This window comes from Oncorhynchus clarkii, chromosome 13, assembly GCF_045791955.1.
Source record: "Oncorhynchus clarkii lewisi isolate Uvic-CL-2024 chromosome 13, UVic_Ocla_1.0, whole genome shotgun sequence".
In the NCBI taxonomy this organism is placed as follows: domain Eukaryota; kingdom Metazoa; phylum Chordata; class Actinopteri; order Salmoniformes; family Salmonidae; genus Oncorhynchus; species Oncorhynchus clarkii.
In genome coordinates this window covers 44565066-44591209 of record NC_092159.1, presented here as the reverse complement: position 1 = coordinate 44591209, position 26144 = coordinate 44565066, and the positions used below count along the sequence as shown (strand labels likewise).

General features: G+C 44.5%; 1 protein-coding gene across 2 annotated transcripts; it reads right to left on the bottom strand.

The window, feature by feature from the left end:
• Positions 1-669: 669 nt before the first annotated feature.
• Positions 670-22438, bottom strand: LOC139364836 (trinucleotide repeat-containing gene 6B protein-like). Of its 2 annotated transcripts, none has more exons than XM_071101972.1 (21): positions 22222-22438; positions 19911-19998; positions 19613-19634; positions 17672-18031; positions 14853-17528; positions 14611-14766; positions 14331-14515; positions 14137-14199; positions 10252-10410; positions 9867-10001; positions 9475-9624; positions 9173-9271; positions 8774-8972; positions 8304-8456; positions 8006-8173; positions 7741-7884; positions 3731-3823; positions 3382-3597; positions 3144-3214; positions 2699-2838; positions 670-2406 (listed from the first exon to the last, which is right to left on the bottom strand). In XM_071101972.1, exons 2-21 carry the CDS (start codon positions 19965-19967, stop codon positions 1866-1868), a joined length of 5787 nt encoding a protein of 1928 aa, XP_070958073.1. In that variant the 5' UTR covers positions 19968-19998; positions 22222-22438; the 3' UTR covers positions 670-1865. The 2 variants fall into 2 exon arrangements, with proteins under 2 accessions (XP_070958073.1, XP_070958072.1); XM_071101971.1 differs by lacking the exon at positions 22222-22438 and adding an exon at positions 21559-21841.
• Positions 22439-26144: the final 3706 nt, after the last annotated feature.

Genomic DNA, 26144 nt, shown 5'->3' with positions numbered 1-26144 from the left:
AAATAGTCACTCAACTAGGCCAATTAATCAGCTAAAAATGTTTAGATTGGTAAATTAGTCTAGCCAGCCATCTAAACTTCTAGTAATCATGGTAAAATTACCAACCAGGGTAATTGGCCTTGATTTTGTTAATCACTCATACTCAAAACTACAAACATTTCTCTCTATGGCAAAATTAGTAGAATTGCAGGAAATGTTATGAAATTGCTAAATCTTCTCCCCGTCCCATTGCAAAATGTTTTGTTCGCAAGGTGGGGTGCCCAACAAATTCCCCAATTGGCTAGGGCTGGCTCCGACTGCACATGTGGTTATGGATATCGGTATTCAGACCCGCAAGCCACTGCAGCCACGCGTTCAGATTTTTTTGTGGCCCCCACACCCATCAAAGTGGTCCATCTCTGGTTTTTCACATAAAGGCTTTAATACTCAATACTGTCATACTAATTGCACCGCAAATGATAGATCACTGGAGAAGCACATGCTTCTTACAGGCTGTGTGGCTTGTACAGTAAATAGGATTGGTTAAGATGGCATAGCAGATGGACACAGGCTTATTTGAGTGCATGTGACGTGGAGTAGACACAGGAACCCGTGTGAACGGTGTTGGGACACCTGAGGATAAGAGGCCATTCTGTATAGATGGACAATTCTCAATGACCACAAGACAAGTAGAAGCCAATACTTTAATCTTTATTAATCTTGTTCTCTTTTTAAATAAATTTCTTTGTAAAATCTCAAAACGAAACACTGAACAGGAGTGTTAAAGCCTGTCTTAATTTAAAACGATACACAAAACATATAAACACACGGTAACTCTTTTCTGTGTCTTGTAAACAACCCCCCACCACTCCACAGTTTGATAAGATTTGGCATGTCCTTTTTTCAATACATATGCCTTCAGCTCTTTGTCATTAAAATTAAAATGTTTATTATTGCAGTTCAGACAATAAAAAAAGACAGTCTGCAAAAATAATATTAAAATGAGAAAATAAAACTAAGCATTAGTGCCAATGTTCTTGAACACACAGTCAGCAGTATACCAATGCACTCAAAACAGATTTATAGACCTTCTGTAAGCAGCCTCGCACACTAATCATGACAGGCAGTAACATGCACACTACATTATCCTCACATTCACACACAGGGGTTTTTCACTTGGTCTCATTCATACACACTGAGTATTCCACACACAGTATCCCACTCTGAGAAATGCAATGTTGCCTCATACTGCCAGAGTTTCAACAATTATCATAGTAACAGTAACAAACGTGATTGAGAGAAAACAGTAGGAGGTCAGCATTTGAAAGGAACAATTACATTTCAGTATTCCACTGTTCAAAATAAAAACAACCATACAAAACAGACACTAACATACACAATAAGACACAGTTCTGTCATCAATCAGAGCAGTGTGTTTGCACGTGTTTTGATTCAGTCTCCATAAGGGGCATGAATGGAAACTGCAGGTTGTCCTGCATCACGTAGTTTTCCTATATGACGCAAGTAATGCTGTTACAGTGCCCATCTGTCCGAAGGCTAGTTTGTATTTGGTGTGTGTATGTAAGTCTGTCATCAAATCACCTACTAAGCACAATGCATTCCAGCCAGTCTCTCAGACCGACAGACTTTAATTTCAGGTTCAAGTCTAGCAGTTGTAGTCTTCATCTGTGGAAAAAGGCCTTAAACATCTAACAGTCCCTGCATATGTTTATAGAATAGCTTAAGTCTGGCCATGAGAATGTGTGTAAGCATGTCTCACATTTCTGCGTGTGTGTGTTTACGTGGTTATATTTAGTCATTTATATATGTATTTGTGTTTCCCAGTGTATGTCATGTGTCTAAATATATTCTTATGTGAAGGTGTGTCAGATGGAGTCAGCCCCTCCTCCCAGCAGGTCACCAGGCAACAGGGCAGCTAGGCTGCCCATTTGGTGCCTGTCCTCCATTTGGGGAGCACCCCACAAGCTGCTGCTGGAGTAACCTGGGGTCACACCACCCCAGAGCCCAGACCTCCCTCCCTCTACCCGTCCCACCCCACCCCCTACCCCTTTCCCAGCCCCGTTGGCACTCCACTGAGAAAAAATACCAAGCCCAGGACCTTGGGCTGAGGTGGCCTCTGGAGAGCTGCCCGTTCCATCCAAACTCTGCCAGCCGGAAGTCCCCACACTACCCACAACCACTCCTCCCCCGCTGTTCCCACCCAAATTGTTTCCTGCTCCTATTGCTGCTCGTTCACTCCCCGGGGAGCCCCCTCTGTTGCCCACCGCTGTGCGCGTTCCTGACGAGCCCTGGGCTGCCGCTGGGCTGGCCCCCTCCGCACCTCCAACCTGGGAATGTGCAAAATAGCGAGCCACTTCCTCCTCACTCACAAATTCCGCTAGGATTGTGGTGTTTCCCAGAACACACCTGGAGAAAACAAAATAGGGCAGTGTCCTTTAGTAAAACAGGTGAAGTAGTAGAACATGTACTAACTGAATGGTCATCAGGCTCTGATTCAGCATTATAATCTGAATGCTCAAGATTGCAATGATTAATATATATTTTTTGCAATGATATAAATCAAGCAATAACTGATTTTTAAAACATGCTGCATGGAGCTAACATTAGGGCAAATTTGTAAATCTTTCATTACAGGCGTTAAGCATTAAACTAGTCAGCAGCCTGGTGTTTGTTGGTGTGTAGAGGGGTAGTAGCCTACATGTGCAGTGCACCCTGAGCCTTGGCTGCTTCCTGACGTGTGCTGTAGCGAATCAGGGCGCTGCCCTGGGTCAGGCCGAGGTGAAAGGTCAGCAGGGGGCCGTGCTGCATACAGATAGTCCGTAGTGTGGAACCATCGATCTGTAGGGGAACAGAAAACTTAGTGGGATACCAGTGTGTCTGTGGTGGGCAAGTGAGAGACTGTTTAATTCTACTGCCTGCCCTTTTACATTCTCCCATTCTGTTTTTCCCTTAGCAGCCCTTTCATGCCAATGCATTCATACAATCCTTAATTGATTAAATGGATCAGCCAACTTCACAATCCAATTACACTTTGGTCACGCATGACACTGGCTCATTTGCATAGAACATGCAAATCCCTGCTCATTGGTGCTCCCTGCTCATTGGTGCTAGTGCTAACATCTTTATCAATTCTCTGTCTGTACCTGAGGGGTGAGGTTGCTGAGCAGTAGCCAGCAGCTGCCTCTGGAGGCCACACCATCACTCCACGCTGAGCCTACGGAAGAGAGAAAGAGGGTAGTCTTCCAATCTTTTTTCTGTTGTAAAGCCGGTATCTAATAAATATCTTACTACAATGAGTTCTGAAAGCCCAACAGCTATAAATTATTTCGTATCAAGTTGGCCAGGAAAAATCGCTACAGGGTTGATCCAGATATATATTACCTGTCCCAAATCTTGAATCCTGACTGCCCCCGCCCTCTCCCCAGCCCCTGGCCAAACGCGGGGCTCCGCTGCTCCATGGGGATGTCGAGGCCTGTTTCTGACTGGTCAGTCCAGGAGGGGGGCGTGGCAGCTGGGAACTGACGTGACTGGTCTTCCACGGCTTATTGTGTCCGATGGGCTCTGGGGGCCAGCTGGGTTTGTACTCAGAGTACTTTGCTGAAGAAACAAGCATGACCAAGGGAAACATAGCTAATTTCAATATATCATCAATTTACAGAGCTTTGGTTAGCAGCTCATGCTCTCAAACATGAGACTTTAAAGTTGTTAATATATTAGAGAATGTCACTACCTGTGCTGTGTGCATTGCCAAGGGGGCTGTCTGAGGCACTGTAGGGCCAGGCACCTGGTGAAGGCAGCAAGGTGTTGAGGGAGGGGTTTGGCCCTGCAACAGAGAGATAGGATGTGTCAAGAAATCCTGCAATACAACATATGTTGTGCCGAGGGCTGTGGCAGTCATGAAACTGTCAGTTGGTGACTTACAATCAAGTAACTGTTGGTCTCACAGTAATTGACCGTAAATTAATAAACACATTTGGTATCTCCTGGCTTCCACACAGCCTACAAGCCACCGCTGTGCACGTTTCTGATGAGCCCTGGGCCGCCCCTGGGTTGGCCCCATCCGTACCTCTAACCTGGGAATGTGCAAAATAGCAAGCCACTTCCTCCTCACTCACCACCAGGATTGTGGTGTTCCCCAGAACACAAGGGAAACATAGCTAATTTCAATAAATTATCAATTTACACAGCTTTAGTTAGCAGCTCAGTCTCAACTATTGGACTGGATCTTAAAGTTGTTCATATTAGAGAATGCCCCTACCTGTGCTGTTGCATCCCCAGTTGTGGGATGCAATAGATCCCAAATTAATACGACCACCAGTATAAACTTTTTTTTACGCAATGTGGCTGACGCAACAGATTAGAACATTTTGGCTATTTCTTCACATTATAAGCAGAGCAATGAGCACAGCTATAAGCGCAAATGTTCCATTAGTGGAAAACACCATTATCAAAAGTAAGTGAATGCAATTATGCATGTAATGAATGCTTTTATTATAAAAAAGGTGCATTTTCAGGGTGGAAATGATCTTCCCCAAAATTGAAACGCACTCACTGCTCATGTATGCTATTAAGGCTCTACACCCCTTTAAAACTGATTGTGCTTAAACTTTAATAAGTTATTTGGCCACTTTAGTTGCGATACAAACCTTACTAAAACATTTTCACAAGTGATCATTTATCATTCACAAGTGATAGGCTAATATTGCCACAAAGGTTGCACATTTTTGAGAATATATGCAAATGAATATTAATAGCATTTAAATGTGTTTTGTTGCATTGGATATATTTACCATATGGTGACAAACTTTTTACCTTATAAGTAGACAATTGCAAATTATTAAATCCTTCCAATAGAACAAATATGTTACGAGTTGAAGTTTAATTCAATTAATTGGGATGTTCTCACTGAACTAAAAAAAAGGAATATTGAATGATACATCGCATCTCCCAAAAACATTTTCAACATATATCTGTAAAATTATAGTCTAGAAACTAAAGCATTGGTTGTCTTCCTCTCAGGCTTCCATGTCTTCTCCCTGAAGATCCTCAATGTCCACCTCTTGAACATCAGACTCTGAGGCCTCATCTTCACTGTGACTTTCCAACCCTGTTGAGGATGGCTCATAGTTAGGCTCAAAAAGCCTCAAATTTGCCCGGATATAACCACCAAATTTTCAACTCTTGTATTGGTCAGTCTGTTGCGTGCTTTGGTGTGCGTGTTCCCAAACAAGGACCAGTTGCGCTCTGAGGCGGCTGATGTTGGTAGGATTTGGAGGATAATGAAGGCAACATGGGAAAGCGCCTCAGATCCACAAAGTCCCTTCCACCAGGTGGCTGATGAGATATGTAGGCACGATTGCAATATTGCATCTCCATCCAAAAGCCCTTGCTTGGAAGTGTACTTTGCCAGACTGCCAAGAACCTTGCCCTCATCCAGGCCAAGGTGCCGAGACACAGTGATGACACCATAGGCCTTGTTGATCTCTGCACCAGACAGGATGCTCTTGCCAGCATACTTGGGGTCCAACATGTACGCTGCGGCGTGTATGGGCTTCAGGCAGAAGTCTTCACACTTTTTGATGTATTTCAGAACTGCAGTTTCCTCTGCTTGGAGAAACAGTGAAGTGGGCAGGGCATTACACATTTCTTCTCATACATGTGCAAGCAGAGTTTCAACATCAGACAGGATGCCATCGTCTCCCTCAATCTGTGCAATGGCTACAGGTTTCAGGAGTTTCAGGCTGCTTACCACTCTCTCCCAAAATACATCATCCTGGAGGATCCTCTTGATGGGGCTGTCTGTATCGGCAGACTGTGATATGGCCATTTCTTGGAGACTCCTTCCCCTCCAGGAGACTATCAAACATGATGACAACACCACCCCAATGTGTATTGCTGGGCAGCTTCAATGTGGTGCTCTTATTCTTCTCACTTTGCTTGGTGAGGTAGATTGCTGCTATAACTTGATGACTCTTCACATACCTAACCATTTCCTTGGCTCTCTTGTAGAGTGTATCATTGTTTTCAGTGCCATGATGTCCTTGAGGATCAGATCCAATGCATGAGCAGCACAGCCAGTGGGTGTGATGTGAGGGTAGGACTCCTCCACTTTAGACCAAGCAGCCTTCATGTTCGCAGCATTGTCTGTCACCAGTGCAAATACCTTCTGTTGTCTAAGGTCATTGATGACTGCCTTCAGCTCATCTGCAATGTAGAGACCGGTGTGTCTGCTGTCCCTTGGGTCTGTGCTCTTGTAGAATACTGGTTGAGAGGTGGAGATGTAGTTAATTATTCCTTGCCCACGAACATTCGACCACCCATCAGAGATGATTACAATACAGTCTGCTTTCTCTATGATTTGCTTGACCTTCACTTGAACTCTGCATCCAGCAAATTAGTAGATAAAGCATGTCTGGTTGGAGGGGTGTATGCTGGGCGAAGAACATTCAGAAATCTCTTCCAATACACATTTCCTGTGAGCATCAGAGGTGAACCAGTTGCATACACAGCTCGAGCAAGACATTTATCAGCATTTCTCTGACTACGTTCCTCCATTGAGTCAAAAAAAGTCTGATTCCAGGAGGACCATGAGCCGTTGCTATCAATAAGGTGTCTGATTCATCATTTTCACCTCGACTAGAAGTAGAGGGACTTTTGTCAGAGGTTGCTTGTTGTGAGCGCTGAGGGAACTTTATGCACATGGCCAGATGATTCTGCATCTTTGTTGTATTCTTCACATATGATTTGGTACAGTACTTGCAAATGTACACAGCTTTTCCTTCTACATTAGCTGCAGTGAAATGTCTCCACACATCAGATAGTGCCTGTGGCATTTTCCTGTAAAGATTAGGGGAAAAATGTTTAAAAAAAATAAAATAACAATTCCATGTACAGATAAATAGTTAAGCAGTTAGATTAAACAACTCCTTCCTAAGATACATTTTTTTAAATGAAATATGTATGGAAACAGGTGAATTAACACTCCTCAGTTAGCAGGCTCATGCAAACTAAAACCCACATGGTATCAAAAAACTAACTAGCAGAAATTGTTAACAAGTTAGAAATGATTTAAACATTTTGCTGTAGGCTCCTAATTACTAGTTAACAAAAAAATAATGTCATACAATATATTCACCCCACCCAGTGTTGTAATCAAAACTTACCAGAAAGCATGTAGTCCTTGGCTGAGACAATGTAGTATCTCTGCAGCATCTCATTAGTGTGCAAGATCTTGAGAATCAGCTGTACATGTGATGGAAGAATGTGCATGCAGAGGATTGCAATTCCATTGAATTGGGGATAGTTTAACCAAAATATGCCACAAGACCTAGAATTGCCTTATATGTATCCTACAAAAAAAAAGGTTCACTGTTTAAGCTATGAATTTAAGCAAAATGCCCCAAATACCAGGGCTCAACTTCCCATGGAAAATTTCCAGACATTTACCGACCCTTTGCAACCCTAATTGTCACCCATCAGACTAAATATATATGTGAAATTTGTTTTGATTTAATACGGACCATTGTCGTGCACCTGTACCAAAACAGGGGCAGCGGGATTTTTAAAAATGTAATCTTTGCACTTAAATAGCGAATGGAGGATGCTTTTCCCACCAGGCAGTCAACTGCCTTTGTGACCACCAGTGTGGTAGTAATACGGTCCCTGCAACAGCCCAAGGTGTGCCAATAGGTTTAATCTCATCCAATACTTACACAGAAGCAGTGATTAAACAGTGAGTACCTGTGTTGTCTCGCAGTAACTGGTGGTCAGAGTCACTGAGGCTGGAGGGTCCATGGGAGCCCAGCACACTGCCAGGGGTCATGTACGGGTCCGACTCCGGGTCGGCACTCTGGATGCCTTTCCAGGGCACTCCAGGCTGGAACTCTGTCACCACAGAAACCACAGGGAAGACTACTGAGCTTGGCAATATTGACATTTATTGGAACTGCAATGTTTCATACGTCCATTTCAAAATTGTGCATTAGGGGTACTGAAAGCAACTTACCTGGGGGCCAGCTGGATGTCCCAGCCATGGTGCCCATCTTGCTTCCAGGGGTACGGTGCCAGTTGTCAGAAGGGCCCTGAGGGGGCATTCCCAAATCATCAACCCCGAGCAACTCATACTGTGAATATGGGGAGCCCTCTCGAACTTTCATGGCCATGGGTAAAGGACCTGCAATAGCACACAAGACAAAAACAGAAATACAAATAATTTGTCAGTTTGACATGGCATTTCCTTTTATGGCTTTATATTGGTATGATTATTCATGTCATTTGCTAGACATTGGACTTTAATGACTCACCATTCTTGTGATGGGCTGTATCTGGGGGAGAAGGGGCCGGAGAGTGACCTTCCATCATCCATTTGAAGCGGGACTGCTGCCCTGCTCCATCCTTCACCCCCCCCACCATGGAGCCCGGCTCCAGCCCAGACAGGTTGCCTCCGGGAGCAAGCCCTGAGATACCGGGGGAAAAAATGATCATATGATTCATTCAATGCAGTCATGAGCAAAGATGATGGCTGTGTTGGTAAAACTTGGGCCAGGGTAATCCCCCTGAAATCAAACATCACGGAATAGCTGCTAGGGGATTTAAATGAAAGACTTGTGTCACAGCAACAGTGATATACGAGCTACGGTTTACACAAATTAGTTGGATATGATTCAGTAATGGTTTGCCTTTGAAATCATACTGAGTAGACTGCTCTAAACTGACAGATTGTTATTATCTCTCTAACACATCTCAGTCCAAAGACCAAACCTAAGCAACTTACCAGAGTACATCCCCTGAGTTTTGGCATGAAGCTCTGACAAGGGGACACCCATACCAGGGTGGGGCATCGAGTCTGCCATCGGCTGTTTTGGTGCCCCTCCAAGAGATGGGGACAGTTTGGCGCTCCCACTGCCTCCGCCTACCACTCCCTGTTGTTGTTGCTGTCTCTGTTGTTGCAGAATAGCCATGATTCTAGCCAGCTATGAAGACATGGGGTAAGAGAAAAGATTGAAAACTATGTACATAAACAAAACATTGCATCAAGAGACTAAAGACAAGCTGGCTAGAAACCTACTACATACTGAAAGTGTAGCACAACTATTGAATGTAATATTTAAATTAGTCCGAACTGCTATATGTATAGTGATAAGGCACTACACTACTATGGGACGTTCAGTACCTGCTGTGGATCAGGCTGCTGGCGTATAGGCTGGGGCAACTTCCTCTGGTTCTGCAGGAGCTGCTGCTGCTGTTGCTGCTGCAGAAGAAGCTGACAAGCCTGGGGGGGTATGGAGTTGACAGGCACAAAGTAGTTTTACTATTCTATTCCACTGATAGAGCCAGTGTAGTAGCAGTTTTACAGTGGAAATTACTTGATATCCAATCAGTAGAAGATTATTTGAATTACTGAGCAAATTTGAAAATTGTGATAAATGGTTCAGACGGCCTGAACCACAACATCGAGGCGGAGACGATATTTACCAGGTGGAACTGCTGCACATGGGGGTAAATGTTACTAAGCACGGCAAGTTGCTGTGGGGAGAGCTGAGGTGGGAACACCCCTCCTCCGACACCTACTCCTCCAACACTGCTGCCAGGAGAGGGTATCTGCTTTAGCATCGGGCCAGGCACCTGTGAGTTGAAATAAAATAAAAATGAAGCATCACCATGTGTATTAGGACTGTGGACGCTGGAGAAAGAAAAATGCTCTTAGATAAAGAACGTAAAGCTTTGTTAGATAACCTGGCCAATATTCCAAAATGGTCATCTAAAGACAAGATAGAAAATATATTGTTATTGAATGTTAGAGCACCTGCTCATACCCCACGTGGAGCAACTTTCTAAATAAAAACATTACAACACAGGCAACGTACCTGCGCAGACAAGAATTGATGAGGGACTTGTCCGCGTAACCCTTGGGAGGGGTTCATGGGATGCATCCCAGGCTGGTGCATTCCCCGAGACGGAGGCATCCCACCGCTGCCACCAAATAAACCATGACCACCCATCTGGAACGATGGATATATAGAAGAGTAGTTAAATATGAAATGATAAAAAGTTAAAGTGAGAGCTGCTAAAAGGAAAAAATCTATAAAGTAAATTGACAAAAAAAAGCTAGTTGATGTTAGCTGGCTAGCTAATGATAGGGTCAACATATCTAGCCTCCTCCACCTAGGCCAATCGACGGATCACGCAAACTTTGCTAAGCATAGCTTCAAGGACACCTTGAACCCTTTGACAGGAGTATGACTCACTTACCTTGTCACTGTAAGGCCCCATGTCTCCAGGCCCCATGTCTTTGGAACTGGGCATACGGTAGCCTCCGCCACCTCTTCCTCCTCTCCGCATTTCACCGCTGTAGTCGTTCATCCCTCTCTTATCTCCTTCCAACTTTTTATCAAGACTCAAATCCTCGCCCTATTAAAAATAAGACACTTGAGTTTTTACTCAAAGTAACAGAGTGATCAAAGACTTAGTAACTTAGTTGTCACGATCTGGTTAACCATCACTATTAACACTTATGTTTCAGCATTTTTTAAACATTTACTAACTTAAAGATATCTTCAGAACTACCCATTTCTCAACATCTTGAGAATTGATGCTACTTAGCTAGTTCCAGTTGGCTAACGTTAGCTACTAGCCATGCTAGCATGTAATTACATTCCAATTCATAGTGAGATACTATATGCATCCACAAATAATAAACCATATAAATTCATGCAAAAAAATGCAACGCCTCTACTCCTGTGTGTTTGGTGGAGTATGGGAACCGGGTGCACATCTACTGTATGCGGTGCTCATTTCACCCCGGAGGACTTCGATGGCTTAGTATAACCAGTGGAAGGCAGGATTCATAATGAAACCAGGTGTTGTGCCGAGCGTTATTTGTGAAGACTGCAAGCTCTATTTCAGGGTTCCCCAACTGGTGGCCTTATTTGGGTCAAGTTATGTGTGCAAAAACAATTATAATAATCTATATAAAAACATTTAAAAATGGTATGGTTCAATGGACATAAGACTTTAAAAACAGCAATAAATCAGTTCCAAGTGAGTTTTATTTTGGAAACCTGTTCCAACTATTCCCAAGCATAATAAAGAGACATAATCGTATAAAAATGTAAGCAAGGTTTTAAATTATTATGTTGTAGTCAAATATATCTGTTTGGGCTTGCCGTGGATCATTTGCAGACTACAAATGATTTGTAATTATGTTCCGGTCCCCCAGATCGTCCACTCACAAAAAAAAAAAAAGGTAATAGTCCTGCTAAATACAGTTGACGATCCCTGCTCGATTTCCAACTGGTACATCGAGTGTCAGCAGTGATGAGAAACCATGTAAATTCAATGTGGATTTACTAAATGCATGCTCTTCAACCGATTGCTGCCTGCACCTGCCCGCCCGTCCAGCATCACTAGTCTGGATGGTTCTGACCTAGAATGTGGACAACTACAAATACCTAGGTGTCTGGTTAGACTGTAAACTCTCCTTCCAAACCCACATTAAGCATATCCAATCCAAAATTAAATCTAGAATCAGCTTGCTACTTCGCAATAAAGCATCCTTCACTCATGCTGCCAAACATACCCTCGTAAAACTGACCATCCTACCGGTCCTCGACTTCAGCGATGTAATTTACAAAACTGCCTCCAACACTCAAATTGGATGCAGTCTATCACAGTGCCATCCGTTTTGTCACCAAAGCCCCATATACTACCTGTTAACTCGAAATGACAACAAGGTTCCAGTTTAACAAAGTTTACTATACCATATATACACACTACAAGGTTGCCATTCCACTCAAGGCTAGGTCCATCAACAACCAAACTTCCCACGCAGGCGCACTCTTGACAGAGTGATAGCCCAGTAATGACAGAAATATAGGGATACTTAAAACATGAACTTAACACTACCCACCACCGCGACCTAAACACTCTCGTTGGCTGGCCCTCGCTTCATATTCGTCGCCAAACCCACTAGCTCCAGGTCATCTACATGTCTTTGCTAGGTAAAACACTGCCTTATCCCAGTTCACTGGTTACCATAGCAGCACCCACCCGCAGCACCCACCCGCAGCAGGTATATTTCACTGGTCACCCCCAAAGCCAATTCCTCCTTCAGCGACCTTTCCTTCCAGTTCTCTGCTGCCAATGACTGGAACGTACAGCAAAAATCGCTGAAGCTGGAGACTCATATCTCCCACACTAACTTTAAGCACCAGCTGTCAGAGCAGCTCACAGATCACTGCACCTGTAAATAGCCCATCCAACTAACTCATCCCCATACTGTATTTATTAATTTAGCTCCTTTACACCCCAGTATCTCTACTTGCACATTCATCTTCTGCACATCTATCACTCCGGTGTTTAATTGCTATATTGCAAGTTCAAACCCCCGAGCTGACAAGGTACAAAATCTGTCGTTCTGCCCCTGAACAGGCAGTTGACCCACTGTTCCTAGGCCGTCATTGAAAATAAGAATTTGTTCTTAACTGACTTGCCTAGTTAAATAAAGGTAAAATAAATTAAATAAAAAATAGCGTAATGCCGCACAGCTCCCTGGGACTGCCGCGCAGAAATATCAGCCCACAGAGATGCACAAGATATAACTTCACTGCTCTAGAAAGTTGAGTGGTCACCAACTGGTCAATCATGATCGACCGGTTGATCGTGTTGGCATTGCTAATCGATCGCCAACTAAAAACCTAATGATAAAGCATTGTTACTATTTTTACCGCTGTTGCCAGTAAGCGAACCAGATTCAGCTGCCCTGTGCGCCAGGTAGGAGAACTGTTGCCATTTTGAACTATTTTATGTGTCTTAAGGCACAATCTCTGCCTTCCCGGTGGGCCCAGAGAGCAAATCAAGTGCACTATAGGTCTACCGTTGGCCAATTAGATGGCTCAGATGACTGTCTGCAGAAACGTAGCAGGCATAAAAGGAAACTACAGCAAAGTTGATACTAAGTTGATACTGAGTTTTCAAAACCATGACGAGACCCAGCGAATATGGCAAAGATATTTTTTTATGAGTGGGTTCAAGTTTAAGTCAGCGCTGTCAACACTTTGTATTCAATACTTTTAAAAGCCATAAAATGAGCGTTCTTCCCATTTCCACTCAGTGCTACAACAGGCACTGCACCAGTAATGAATGACCACTGTCCTAGATTTTTCCTTGTTAACACTATCAATATCCTTTACTGTGGTAATTGTGATCGAATCAATGAAATATACCAAAACAAGATTTATGTATGCAGAACGCATCGGAGTAGAATACTATTGCATCGACACTCACTAGTCAGCCCGTACGCTACACAGCCCGGGGCGGCATAAACAAATCAGAGCTGCAGTAGCTCTATTTGCAAATAGACCATTGCCATATATGGGTCTGTGCCATTTACTTTAAACTGGACTGTGTTTACGACATGAGCGGTCATGAGTAGATAGAGTTGTTTTGAGATCAAAGAGAGAGTTGCATGTAGCCAGGTGCACATTTTGTTCATATTTGTTTTATCCTTTATTTAACTAGGCAAGTCAGTTAAGAACAAATGCTTAATTACAATGACGGCCTACTTCGGCCAAACCCCCCTATGGGACTCCCAATCACGGCCGGATGTGATACAGCCTGGATTCAAACCAGGGACTGTAGTGAAGCCTCTTGCACTGAGATTAAGTGCCTTAGACCGCTCGGGAGCTCCTTTGCTAGTTAGTAAGTTATTAGCCCAGTTATAGATCATTTATAGTCAGTAATAGGGGAGTGATTGCTTCCTACAAGAGAACAAAACATGTACATTTCTAGACACCAGAGATGTTTTTGTCTTAAAGGGGTAGTGTTGTATTTTGAGAAAGGCTTGAATAAGCTAAGTAGCCAATAGGCAGAGGGCTTGCATTATAGGGAATAGACTGGCTTGCCGGGTCCTCCATATTATGTCACACCCGCAAATGTTTTTCCGACATGACTTCGGCATTCTGATCAGTTCTATGTAATAACTCGAGAAATTGAAAAGTGAGGTAGGTGTAACTTTGTATTGGGACTTTTGATGAGTATTCTAATGCAAATCCATGTCCTTTATTTATGCGACCTATCCTTCAACAGAAAATGCATCGTCACCATCCTTTCTTCCGAGAATTAATTAATAGGGCTTACTATGAGTCCCATATTTTGGAATTGTCGTGTCATTGGGTTCATCCAATTGTCTCCACCTCCACCCTTTAGGGAACAAACACACAAACATGCAATGTAGCTAAACATAATCCCTCAATCAGAGAGATGTCTTTCATAGTTCCACAGATTAGGATATAAAAACAAAATTTAGCAAACAGACCCTAATCACAACATACCTTGCTGTTGCCTCTCTTTCCCCCAGGGCCTTGCCCCCAGCCACCAGAGTTGTAGTTGCTGCTGGTCTGTGAGACTGTGCTGTTCCAAACTCCACCAACGTCCTCCTCCTCATCCCAACTGGAGTGTCGAGAGGCTGGAACTGGGCCCTCTCCTTTGCCCCAGCTCTCTTGCACTGACTTTGAGCCTATGGGACATGCAAAAAGGGATCATGCAATGTCCTAAGGAGTAACAACCAACAACACATTTGCCTTACAATGAAAACTCCTTGAAGTGTCTTACCAGAGTTAGATGAGGGGTTTTCCCAACCAGCAGCTTTGCTTGAGTTATCTGGGTCTCCCCAGCCAGATGGTGCAGCAGAAGTTTGACCCCAGGAAGCAGTGCCATTATCCACAGATTGTCCAACAAGGTTGCCACCCCCTCCCCACATACCTGGGCCTGGTAATACAGAGAAGACCATATTAAAGAATCTGCCAGAAATGCAAGTTGTTGGCCTTTGAAGGAATAAGTCGGGCATAGCTTACCCATTCCAGGTGCATTGCCAGGGTTTGAGTCCCGGTTAGCTGGGATCGCAGGCTGTCTCCTTGGTGGTGGCTGTTGTACAGATGTAGGGAGAGCCTGTTGAGTTTGGCCTTGAAGTGTCGGTGGAGGACCAGAGGGGGCATTATTTTTGTCCCACAGGTTCACATTCTTGCCGTTGTAGCAGGTGGGATCTCCCCAAGCTGAAGTGCCATCATCAATCTCCATCTTGCGGCTGATGGACTGAGGGGAGGGCTCCTCCCAACCGCTGGGCTCAGGGGCCTCAGCAGGCCCAACGGGGTTCTGAGGGATGGGGTCAGCAGTCCAGCCCGAGCTTTGGTTCTGATTCTGGGTGGGAGGACCTCCTGACCTGCCCAAGACTCCTGAAGGCTGTTGGGTCTGCGATTGGTGTTGCTGTTGATTTGGGGCTTTCAGTTTTGCATCTTGGCTGTTTGGTATCTGTGCTGAATGCGGCTTCATGCACCAGTCCTGGTGCGGTTTGCCGCACATGTCACCTCCACTTCCCCAACTCCTCTGTGGGCCTCCCTCATCGATGTTACCCCAAAATCCCTTGTCTGTGTTGCCTCCACTTCTGCCCCTACCTTCCCCCCATCCCCCACTGACTGTCTTGGGTTCACGCTGCGCCCAGTTGCCTCCCCCTCTTTGTTCCCATCCACCTCCCTCCCTACCCATCTCTTTCCAACCCCCTGCAGTCCCCTTCTCCCCCTGACCACTTCCCCAGCCACTCCCTCTTCCACCACCCCGTTCTCCGAAATCTCTCCAGTTACTTCCTCCGCCCCCTCTGCGGTCTCTCCCCTCCCGCTCCTCACTGCCCCAGCCTTTGCCATGGCTCTCTGAAGTACCAACGTCGCCCCAGGCTCCACTTGTCTTTCCCTGGCTGCCATTAATATCTTCCACTGGCATCCTGGAGGAAGCAGAATTCCGCATGTTGGATGGTGGAGCACAATTTGACTCGTCATCCCAGCCACCCTTTGAAGGTACAGGGCCAGGACCAGTGTTCATAGTAGGCATGTGGGCCCCAGCAGATGGTTCAGTAGTCATTGTGCTCTTGCTTGCGGGGTAAGTAGAAGATCGATCAGTAGAATTAACGGCTTGAGATGGAAATGCAGGGGAACTGCTTCCCTCATTTTGACTGGCTGATCCTGTATCCAGGTCCCAGGCCACATTCTGCTGTACCTGGATCTGCCCCCATCCGGTGTTGGACAGCACCCTAGGATCCAGGTCCGACCGGCTGAGCATGCTCTGTAAGGCCACTTCAGGGTTGGGGGGTGGGTTGCTGGAGCGGTGGCGGGAATGCTCCTGGTGCCGATTGTGACTCCCAGCCCTGGACCCTCCTCCACTAGAGCATGAGGGGCCTCCACTTCCTCTGCCACCTTGACCTGCCCATTCCCCCACAGCACCAACCCCTTTTTGATTGTCCCAAGCTGTTGTCATAGTAGCAAATGTTGGTGAGGCAGAATCCTGGGATATGCCGCCATCACCACCACCTCCACTGCTGCTGCTGCCCTCGCCTCCACCGCTACTTCCTATTGCTGGGTTGCTGGAACCCCTGACACCTGTCAACCCCTGTGTACCGCCCCAACCCTCCTCTGTAGCCCCATCCCATGCTCCCTGAGATACCACTGGGGTATTTGAGCTAACATCACTTCCCCTGACCCATGCCTCATCTCCTGCCAACCCAGCTTTCTCAGCTTGGCTGCCAAAGCCCCACACGTTGGCCTCCTCCCCCTGAGCTGCATCTCCACTTAATCTGTCCCACCCGTCAGTCTTAGAGGCACCTGTGTTGAGGTTAGAGGGGGGAGGCAAGGCTCGCCATGAAGAGGAAGAGGTTGTGGAGGAGGATGACGAAGCAGAGAGATTCCCGCTCCCTCCAACAACCCCACTGTCCACAAGTACTCTGCCTCCTTGATTTGGTCCTTCTCCAAGCTCCGGCCCCAAGCCCCCCCAGTCCCCATGGAGATGTGCTCCATCCCTGGCAGGCATTTCATGGAGTTGGTGCTGATGGCTAGCTTGATTCACAAAGGAGAGTGGATGAGTATGGGTGGTACTGGCAGAGAAGGATGTTGTGATGGATGAGGGCACAGCTTCAGTGGTAGCTGCACCAACCCCTGTCGTTCCATCCTGCACAAGGGCAGGCCAGGCTGAAGGGTTGGCATTAGGGTTGAAGTTGGCACCAGGAATTCCACTGAGAGGGCTCTCCTGAGCCCCAGGAAGAAAGGAGACTTTGGAATTGTTGAGCACTAGCCCCTCTGTTGCTGCAGCTGCCACTCCAATTCCAGGCTGACTGGAAGAGCCCCACACGACACCAGACAGGACACATTCAGTGAGTGACGAGGGGGAAGAGTGGGGTGGGGAGGGACTATCTGAACTCCCAGCTCCTGTCCTCAGATGCTGTTGGATGCATTTGTCAGTCCGTGAGGCACTGCTGTTGTTGGGGCCATCCAGCTCTGCTCCCTCGGTACCCACTCTATCCCCACCCACGATGCTGGGCCACTCTTCAAGGTCACTCCCATCCACAATCACCTTCTCCCAGCCCTGAAAAGGGGGCTGGCTGCCAGAGCCCACCCCCCATGTGGAATTTGCATAAGTTGAAGAAGCAGCGACTGAAGATGAGGGTGAGGAGTGGGGGGGTGAAGGAGAAGGTGAACCCAGATTGGGATCTGTAGATAATGAGCAAACATACTTTGTTAACTTGAGGACCGTGTTAAGGTTAAAACAGCATGTTAATTACACTTGGACGAATATTCCTTTTACTGCTAACTTCAGATCCAAACCACATCCTTTCATTTCAATGTTGACCCACCTGTGGATCCAGATGTGGTTGCACTGGGGGCATCTCCCTGTGAAAGAGGGGGTGTGTCTCCCCTACAGCTGCCTCCCCCCAGCAGCATGCAGGACAGTGGTGGCTGGCCCCTCTTCAGAAGCACTTTGTGGTCCTGCTGACAGCGGAATCGTGGGGGCACCTCTCTGGGCATATAGCGCTGAGTTCCGGTGGGGGGCTGTCCGTTGGCCACAGCCGCCCGGTTTGCATTGTTCCCGCCCGTAGGAACAGCGAACCCAGTTGCAGGGCAGGGGGACGATGGTGGAGTGGGGCCAGGGCTGGGAGACACAGAGCCAGGAGTGGCTAGTGACTGCGTGGAGGTGGCCTTGGTTAATTCTGGCACTTAGAGAAAATTAAATGAATGAACGTCAATAAAGTCAAAGCTGGAATGCATCCTAATGCTATGTAACATATAAACTTGACTATTTCCTCCCTCATCCTTATCTTGTTTGATGAATGGAAGGGGTGTTACAGATGTACAGTACCAGTCAAAAGTTTAGAGGGTTTTTCTAGATTTTTACATTGTAGAATAACAGTGAAGACATCAAAACTATGAAATAAACACATGGAATCAAAGATACAAAACATGATGTATTTTTACATTTCAGATTCTTCAAAGAAGCCACCCTTTGCGCTAAGCTATCATGGCATTCTCTCAACCAGCTTCATGAGGTAGTGACCTGGAATCAATGAATGAAAAGTTCATTTGTGGAATTTCTTTCCTTCTTAATATATTTGAGCCAATCAGTTGTGTTGTGACACAGAAGATAGCCCTATTTGGTAAAAGACCAAGACCAAAGACCAAGAACAGTTTAAATAAGCAAACAGAAATGAAAGTCCACTGTTACTTTTAGACATGGTCAGTCAATACAGAACACTAAGAACATTTAAGTGCAGTCAAAAACCATCAAGATCTATGATGAAACTGGCTCTCATGAGGACCAGAGTTACCTCTGCTGCAGAGAATAAGCTCAGAGTTAACTGCACCTCAGATTTCAGCCCAAATAGGAGACTGCGTGAAACAGGCCTTCATGTTCGATTTCCTGCAAAGAAACAGGCGCACAATTGGCCCAGCTTTTCCCGGGTTAGGCAGTCATTGTAAATAAGAATTTGTTCAAAACTGACTTGCCCAGTTAACTAAAATAAGATATAAAAACACTACTGAAGGACACCAATAAGAAGAAAGTTGCTTGGGCCAAGAAACACGAGCAATAGACATTAGACAGGTGGAAATCTGTCCTTTGGTCTGGAGTCCAAATTTGAGATATTTGGTTCCAACCGCCGTGACTTCATGAGACGCAGAGTAGGTGAATGGATGATCTCCACATGCGTGGTTCCCACCATGCAGCATGGAGGTGGTGGTGCTTTGCTGGTGACACAGATTTATTTAGAATTCAAGGCACACCACAGCAATACGCCATCCCATCTGGTTTGCGCTTAGAGGGACTCTGTTTTTCAACAGGAAAATGACTCAAAACACACCTCCAGGCTGTGTAAGGGCTATTTGACCAAGAAGGGGCGTGATTGAGTGCTGCATCAGCTCACCTGGCCTCAAACCAATTGGGATGGTTTGGGATGAGTTAGGTCACAGAGTGAAGGAAAAGCAGCCAACAAGTGCTCAGCATGTGGGAACTCCTTCAAGACCGTTGGAAAAGCATTTCAGGTGAAGCTGGTTGAGAGAATGTCAAGTGTGCAAAGCTCTGAGGCAAAGGGTGACTACTTTGAAGAATCTAAAATATAAATTATATATTTTGATTCGTTTAACACTGATTGCTACATGATTCCATGAGTTATTTTAGAGTTTTGACATCTTCACTATTATTCTACAATTTACAAAAATAAATAAAAACCCTTGAATGAGTAGGCGTATCTAAACTTTTGACTGGTACTGTATACACAGGACTACAACAACAAAAAACATACCTTTGACCTTTTGTTCAGTCACCTGAAAGTATAGAAGACCGTCAGTGCCATGAAACAGCCCACATATGATTGTAATGAATGTCAAGCGCTAATACCACAAGCAACTATGGAGCGCAGGCCAAGTAACTCATTATTGCCGTCACGACTACAACTAAAACACAGCCGGAACAGTGTGGCTCTGACTTTCAATGGGCCATGAAACTGGATCAAACACCAGACAATTCTGTTTTGAGGAACATACCTGAGCACTCTGAATTACGTAGGCCTAATTTCCTGATGAAAAGTGGATATTATATACCTTCTGGGAAGATTCCCTTTTCTTTTTATCCTCTTTCTTCTTTTTCTTGTCTTCCATGAACTGCTGTTCCCTTTCCTGATTCTCCTATCTGGACACATTTAAATGGATGTGGGCATTGATATTGGGCGACAGGCATCAACATCAAGTTACATACATTTGCTGCAACTTGCCTAAAAACGTTTTAGCAACAGTTTATCAAAATTAACTCTTACACAATTAGTTAAGATTGTCAGAACTATAGTATTAAGCAGACACAACCTTGGCAATAGTCTGTGGTAGCCACCCTGAACTATTCATTTTCAAGCAAACAATTACAACTCCAAACATGCAACACATGCACACCAACAGAGAGGAAATGTAAGACTGGGCAGTACCTGACTGGTAGATAAGAGAACCCGTTTGCTGGTAGAAATATTTAATTGTCACGTAGGTCAAGGCCTAGCGAGCTAGTAGAGATGGCGAGAAGGTGAGTGTGCAGGATAGAGCGAGCTAGTTGGCTAGATGGGTCAGGTATCACGGGGTGGCATTTAGTTTTAGTCCCCCTGTTTGACTCAGCTTTACAAATGCGCTCCAATGAAAACGCTAGTAAGCTGAAAATGTGGTCTTTTGAGTGCATGTATGGGAAACAAAAACAATGCAAGTTTGCGCTATGGGAGGCATTTTGGCAATTTGGACAAGAGCTTGTCCAAATTGTATAGTGGTAGTCTCGTCTGTAAATACAATTTAAGGACAGCAGTCAAGTTAAGCCGCTCAAATTTGTCAGAGGTAAAGAACTAGCTAGCAAGCAATCTAATGTTGGAGTACAAAAAAAACTATTTATACTGTGTTATGTGGATCTATACGCGGCATTAAATAAAAAACAATTCCCATAATAGTTAACGTTACATTATGCTACCTAGTGCCACTTAATACAAATCAGCTAGCAGAAGCTTGCCTGGTGGTATCGCGCTGACGTTTGCCAAGGCCTATTCCAGCCTCGAGCTCGAGTACAGAGTAGCCCCAAGCTGGACACCCGGTGGCGTTGGACTTGGAAAAAAACGGACGAAACAGACTCCGCGAGAACAAAGTCACGCAACGACACAAACGTGTGTTACCCTAGCTAGCTAAATTGTTAAAATAGTATTGACACTAACTAGCTGTAAGATAGCCCTTTCGTGCGAGCGACTGACGTCGTTAACTGCCGCTCAAAAGGTAAAGCCTAGTAGGGAACACGACGTACAGCTGCCGGCTTGCTAACCAGCTCCCAAAGCTAAGCTCCATACATAGTTTAAAAATAAATACAACATTTAAAAAAAACACCCATACATATCGGCTACACAGATATACTGTTGATTAGCTGAGTATTCCGTGCCTATCAAAATAGTTAATAGCAATGTTAATTGAATTGTGTGTTTCTCAATTACACACACACACACACACACACACACACACACACACACAACTGTCGTTTTTGGACTGAAGTGACTGACAAGGCCAAAGAAGCTACGATAAAACTTCAGTGACGTTCTCTGTAGCTAACTTAGCTGACTGACGTTAACTAGCTATCGCTTATAACTTAACATGGATAGAAAAAAATAGCACACACATTTTACAACATTGTAATGAACAACCTAACGTTACATCGTGTGAAATAATGTTTGTTACTCACCTCAGGAATCAAACATAAAGTACTTTGTGAAATTCTTGCAGACCTATTTAGCTAAAGCTAGTTTAGCAATCTAACGGTAGTTCAAGGCTAAACCAAATAAGAAATAACATCACCAAAAGGCGAAATGTTAACAATCGAGAAATTCAGTTAACGTATATCCTTTCGTACGAATGTAGTTTTCGCTGTAAACTACACATGTATAACCTCTTGGTGGTTGCAAAGCGCTGTGAGGTCGGTTAGTTTACTATCGGCCATTTTGCTTCTCTGTGCAGCTTGTGTTGTTGACCAGAGGGAGGGGGGCTGGATGGATATCTGCACTCTGCAGCAAGGGGGCGTATTCTCGCCTAAGCGTGACGTCATTTACATCCAATTAGCCAGAGTGTTATCAGAGATGACGCTTCTCGAGTTTGGTAGAAAAAGTTGTAAGCCAAAGCAACAGTCCAGGACCATAACTAGACAGTGGAAACTGAACAACCTCTGCCATAACTCAGTGAACGTAGATATTGCAAAACAAAAACTCATCAATGATTTAGTCATTTCTCATCTTTGGTTTACAGTCAGCTCCCGAATGAGATAATAATACGTATAATCAATGCATTCACTCTCTTCTCTTCATCATACCTTTTCCAGAACACAAAGTATGTACTGTATCATAAGACTGACCTCAAAATACCAGCCTCATTTGACTGCTTATTTATACCCTCTTGTTATGTGACGTTTCCTCATGTTGTTGCTTTTCTCTTTTGTTGCCTAGTGGCGTCCGCATGCTTCCCAGACGGAACAGTTAGTGCATATATTATGATGACATTTTGTGACGTTTTTGTTTGTTCTGGACCTCGGCATGTTTTTTTTCAGCAGTTCAGGCACACCATTATTTTCTTTCGAGGCAGGCGGAAGTCGGTCGATGAAGTCTACGCCCCCTCATCGGCGATTTTATTTATTTATTTATTTTTATTTTACCTTTATTTAACCAGGTAGGCAAGTTGAGAACAAGTTCTCATTTACAATTGCGACCTGGCCAAGATAAAGCAAAGCAGTTCGACAGATACAACAACACAGAGTTACACATGGAGTAAAACAAACATACAGTCAATAATAAAGTATAAACAAGTCTATATACAATGTGAGCAAATGAGGTGAGAAGGGAGGTAAAGGCAAAAAAGGCCTTGGTGGCAAGGTAAATACAATATAGCAAGTAAAACACTGGAATGGTAGTTTTGCAATGGAAGAATGTGCAAAGTAGAAATAAAAATAATGGGGTGCAAAGGAGCAAAATAAATAAATAAATTAAATACAGTTGGGAAAGAGGTAGTTGATAGGGCTAAATTATAGGTGGGCTATGTACAGGTGCAGTAATCTGTGAGCTGCTCTGACAGTTGGTGCTTAAAGCTAGTGAGGGAGATAAGTGTTTCCAGTTTCAGAGATATTTGTAGTTCGTTCCAGTCATTGGCAGCAGAGAACTGGAAAGAGAGGCGGCCAAAGAAAGAATTGGTTTTGGGGGTGACTAGAGAGATATACCTGCTGGAGCGTGTGCTACAGGTGGGAGATGCTATGGTGACCAGCGAGCTGAGATAAGGGGGGACTTTACCTAGCAGGGTCTTGTAGATGACATGGAGCCAGTGGGTTTGGCGACGAGTATGAAGCGAGGGCCAGCCAACGAGAGCGTACAGGTCGCAATGGTGGGTAGTATATGGGGCTTTGGTGACAAAACGGATTGCACTGTGATAGACTGCATCCAATTTGTTGAGTAGGGTATTGGAGGCTATTTTGTAAATGACATCGCCAAAGTCGAGGATTGGTAGGATGGTCAGTTTTACAAGGGTATGTTTGGCAGCATGAGTGAAGGATGCTTTGTTGCGAAATAGGAAGCCAATTCTAGATTTAACTTTGGATTGGAGATGTTTGATATGGGTCTGGAAGGAGAGTTTACAGTCTAACCAGACACCTAAGTATTTGTAGTTGTCCACGTATTCTAAGTCAGAGCCGTCCAGAGTAGTGATGTTGGACAGGCGGGTAGGTGCAGGTAGCGATCGGTTGAAGAGCATGCATTTAGTTTTACTTGTATTTAAGAGCAATTGGAGGCCACGGAAGGAGAGTTGTATGGCATTGAAGCTTGCCTGGAGGGTTGTTAACACAGTGTCCAAAGAAGGGCCGGAAGTATACAGAATGGTGTCGTCTGCGTAGAGGTGGATCAGAGACTCACCAGCAGCAAGAGCGACCTCATTGATGTATACAGAGAAGAGAGTCGGTCCAAGAATTGAACCCTGTGGCACCCCCATAGAGACTGCCAGAGGTCCGGACAACAGACCCTCCGATTTGACACACTGAACTCTATCAGAGAAGTAGTTGGTGAACCAGGCGAGGCAATCATTTGAGAAACCAAGGCTGTTGAGTCTGCCGATGAGGATGTGGTGATTGACAGAGTCGAAAGCCTTGGCCAGATCAATGAATACGGCTGCACAGTAATGTTTCTTATCGATGGCGGTTAAGATATCGTTTAGGACCTTGAGCGTGGCTGAGGTGCACCCATGACCAGCTCTGAAACCAGATTGCATAGCAGAGAAGGTATGGTGAGATTCAAAATGGTCGGTAATCTGTTTGTTGACTTGGCTTTCGAAGACCTTAGAAAGGCATGGTAGGATAGATATAGGTCTGTAGCAGTTTGGGTCAAGAGTGTCCCCCCCTTTGAAGAGGGGGATGACCGCAGCTGCTTTCCAATCTATGGGAATCTCAGACGACACGAAAGAGAGGTTGAACAGGCTAGTAATAGGGGTGGCAACAATTTCGGCAGATAATTTTAGAAAGAAAGGGTCCAGATTGTCTAGCCCGGCTGATTTGTAGGGGTCCAGATTTTGCAGCTCTTTCAGAACATCAGCTGAATGGATTTGGGAGAAGGAGAAATGGGGAAGGCTTGGGCGAGTTGCTGTTGGGGGTGCAGTGCTGTTGACAGGGGTAGGAGTAGCCAGGTGGAAAGCATGGCCAGCAGTAGAAAAATGCTTATTGAAATGTTCAATTATGGTGGATTTATCAGTGGTGACAGTGTTACCTATCTTCAGTGCAGTGGGCAGCTGGGAGGAGGTGTTCTTATTCTCCATGGACTTTACAGTGTCCCAGAACTTTTTTGAGTTAGTGTTGATTGGTCAACAGTAGGGATACTTCAATGATGTACCTAACGTCTCAAAGAGAAACGACTCGTCCTCATGCATGTTTATTCCCTTTTTAGTTTTTTTATTTAACCTTTATTTAACTTGGCAAGTCACTTGAGGAATAATGCATCAAATATCCTAGTCAAATGCAAAATTGCGCGACTAAAATATCCTTAGCAAAAACGTCAACATGAATGCGGTGTTCAAAACTGGAAACTCGGAAATCTCCTACTTCCGAATTCAGTCCGTTGGAAACAACTGGGAACTCGAAAAAAACGAGCCAAACGGGAAAATAGATTTGAACGGTCATCCAACTCGGAATTCCATCTCGTGAACGAGGGGGACTTTCTAGAGCTCCGGCTTTCCAACCTTAGGATCACTGACGTCATGATTTGACCTCGTATTTTTCCGAGTTCCCAGTTGTTTTGACCTCGGCATTATTAATTCAATTCAATTCAAGGGGCTTTATTGGCATGGAAAACACGTGTTAACATTGCCAAAGCAAGTGAGGTAGATAATATACAAAAATGAAATAAACAATAAATATTAACAGTAAACATTACACATACAGAAGTTTCAAAACAATAAAGACATTACAAATGTCATATTATATATATATATATATATATATATATATATATATATATATATATATACAGTGTTTTAACAATGTACAAATGGTTAAAGGACAAAATATAAAAATAAATAAGCATAAAAATGGGTTGTATTTACACTGGTTGCCCTTTTCTTGTGGCAACAGGTCACAAATCTTGCTGCTGTGATGGCACACTGTGGAATTTCACCCAGTAGATATGGGAGTTTATCAAAATTGGATTTGTTTTCAAATTCTTTGTGGATCTGTGTAATCTGAGGGAAATATGTCTCTCTAATATGGTTATACATTGGGCAGGAGGTTAGGAAGTGCAGCTCAGTTTCCACCTCATTTTGTGGGCAGTGAGCACATAGCCTGTCTTCTCTTGAGAGCCATGTCTGCCTACGGCGGCCTTTCTCAATAGCAAGGCTATGCTCACTGAGTCTGTACATAGTCAAAGCTTTCCTTAAGTTTGGGTCAGTCACAGTGGTCAGGTATTCTGCCGCTGTGTACTCTCTGTTTAGGTCCAAATAGCATTCTAGTTTGCTCTGTTTTTTTGTTAATTCTTTCCAATGTGTCAAGTAATTCTCTTTTTGTTTTCTCATTGTTTGGTTGGGTCTAATTGTGCTACTGTCCTGGGGTTTGTGAACAGAGCCCCAGGACCAGCTTGCTTAGGGGACTCTTCTCCAGGTTCATCTCTCTGTAGGTGATGGCTTTGTAATGGAAGGTTTGGGAATTGCTTCCTTTTAAGTGGTTGTAGAATTTAACAGCTCTTTTCTGGATTTTGATAATTAGTGGGTATCGGCATAATTCTGCTCTGCATGCATTATTTGGTGTTCTACGTTGTA

Excerpts from the sequence above, each read along its gene's own strand:
- LOC139364836 (XM_071101972.1), bottom strand. The coding sequence starts at position 19,967 with ATGGAAGACAAGAAAAAGAAGAAAGAGGATAAAAAGAAAAGGGAATCT. Across the intron at positions 14,200-14,330 it reads GAAAGAGAGGCAACAGCAAG|GGTGGAGGTGGAGACAATTG; the intron begins GTATGTTGTGAT and ends TGTTCCCTAAAG. Across the intron at positions 2,839-3,143 it reads TCAGCAACCTCACCCCTCAG|ATCGATGGTTCCACACTACG; the intron begins GTACAGACAGAG and ends GTTCCCCTACAG.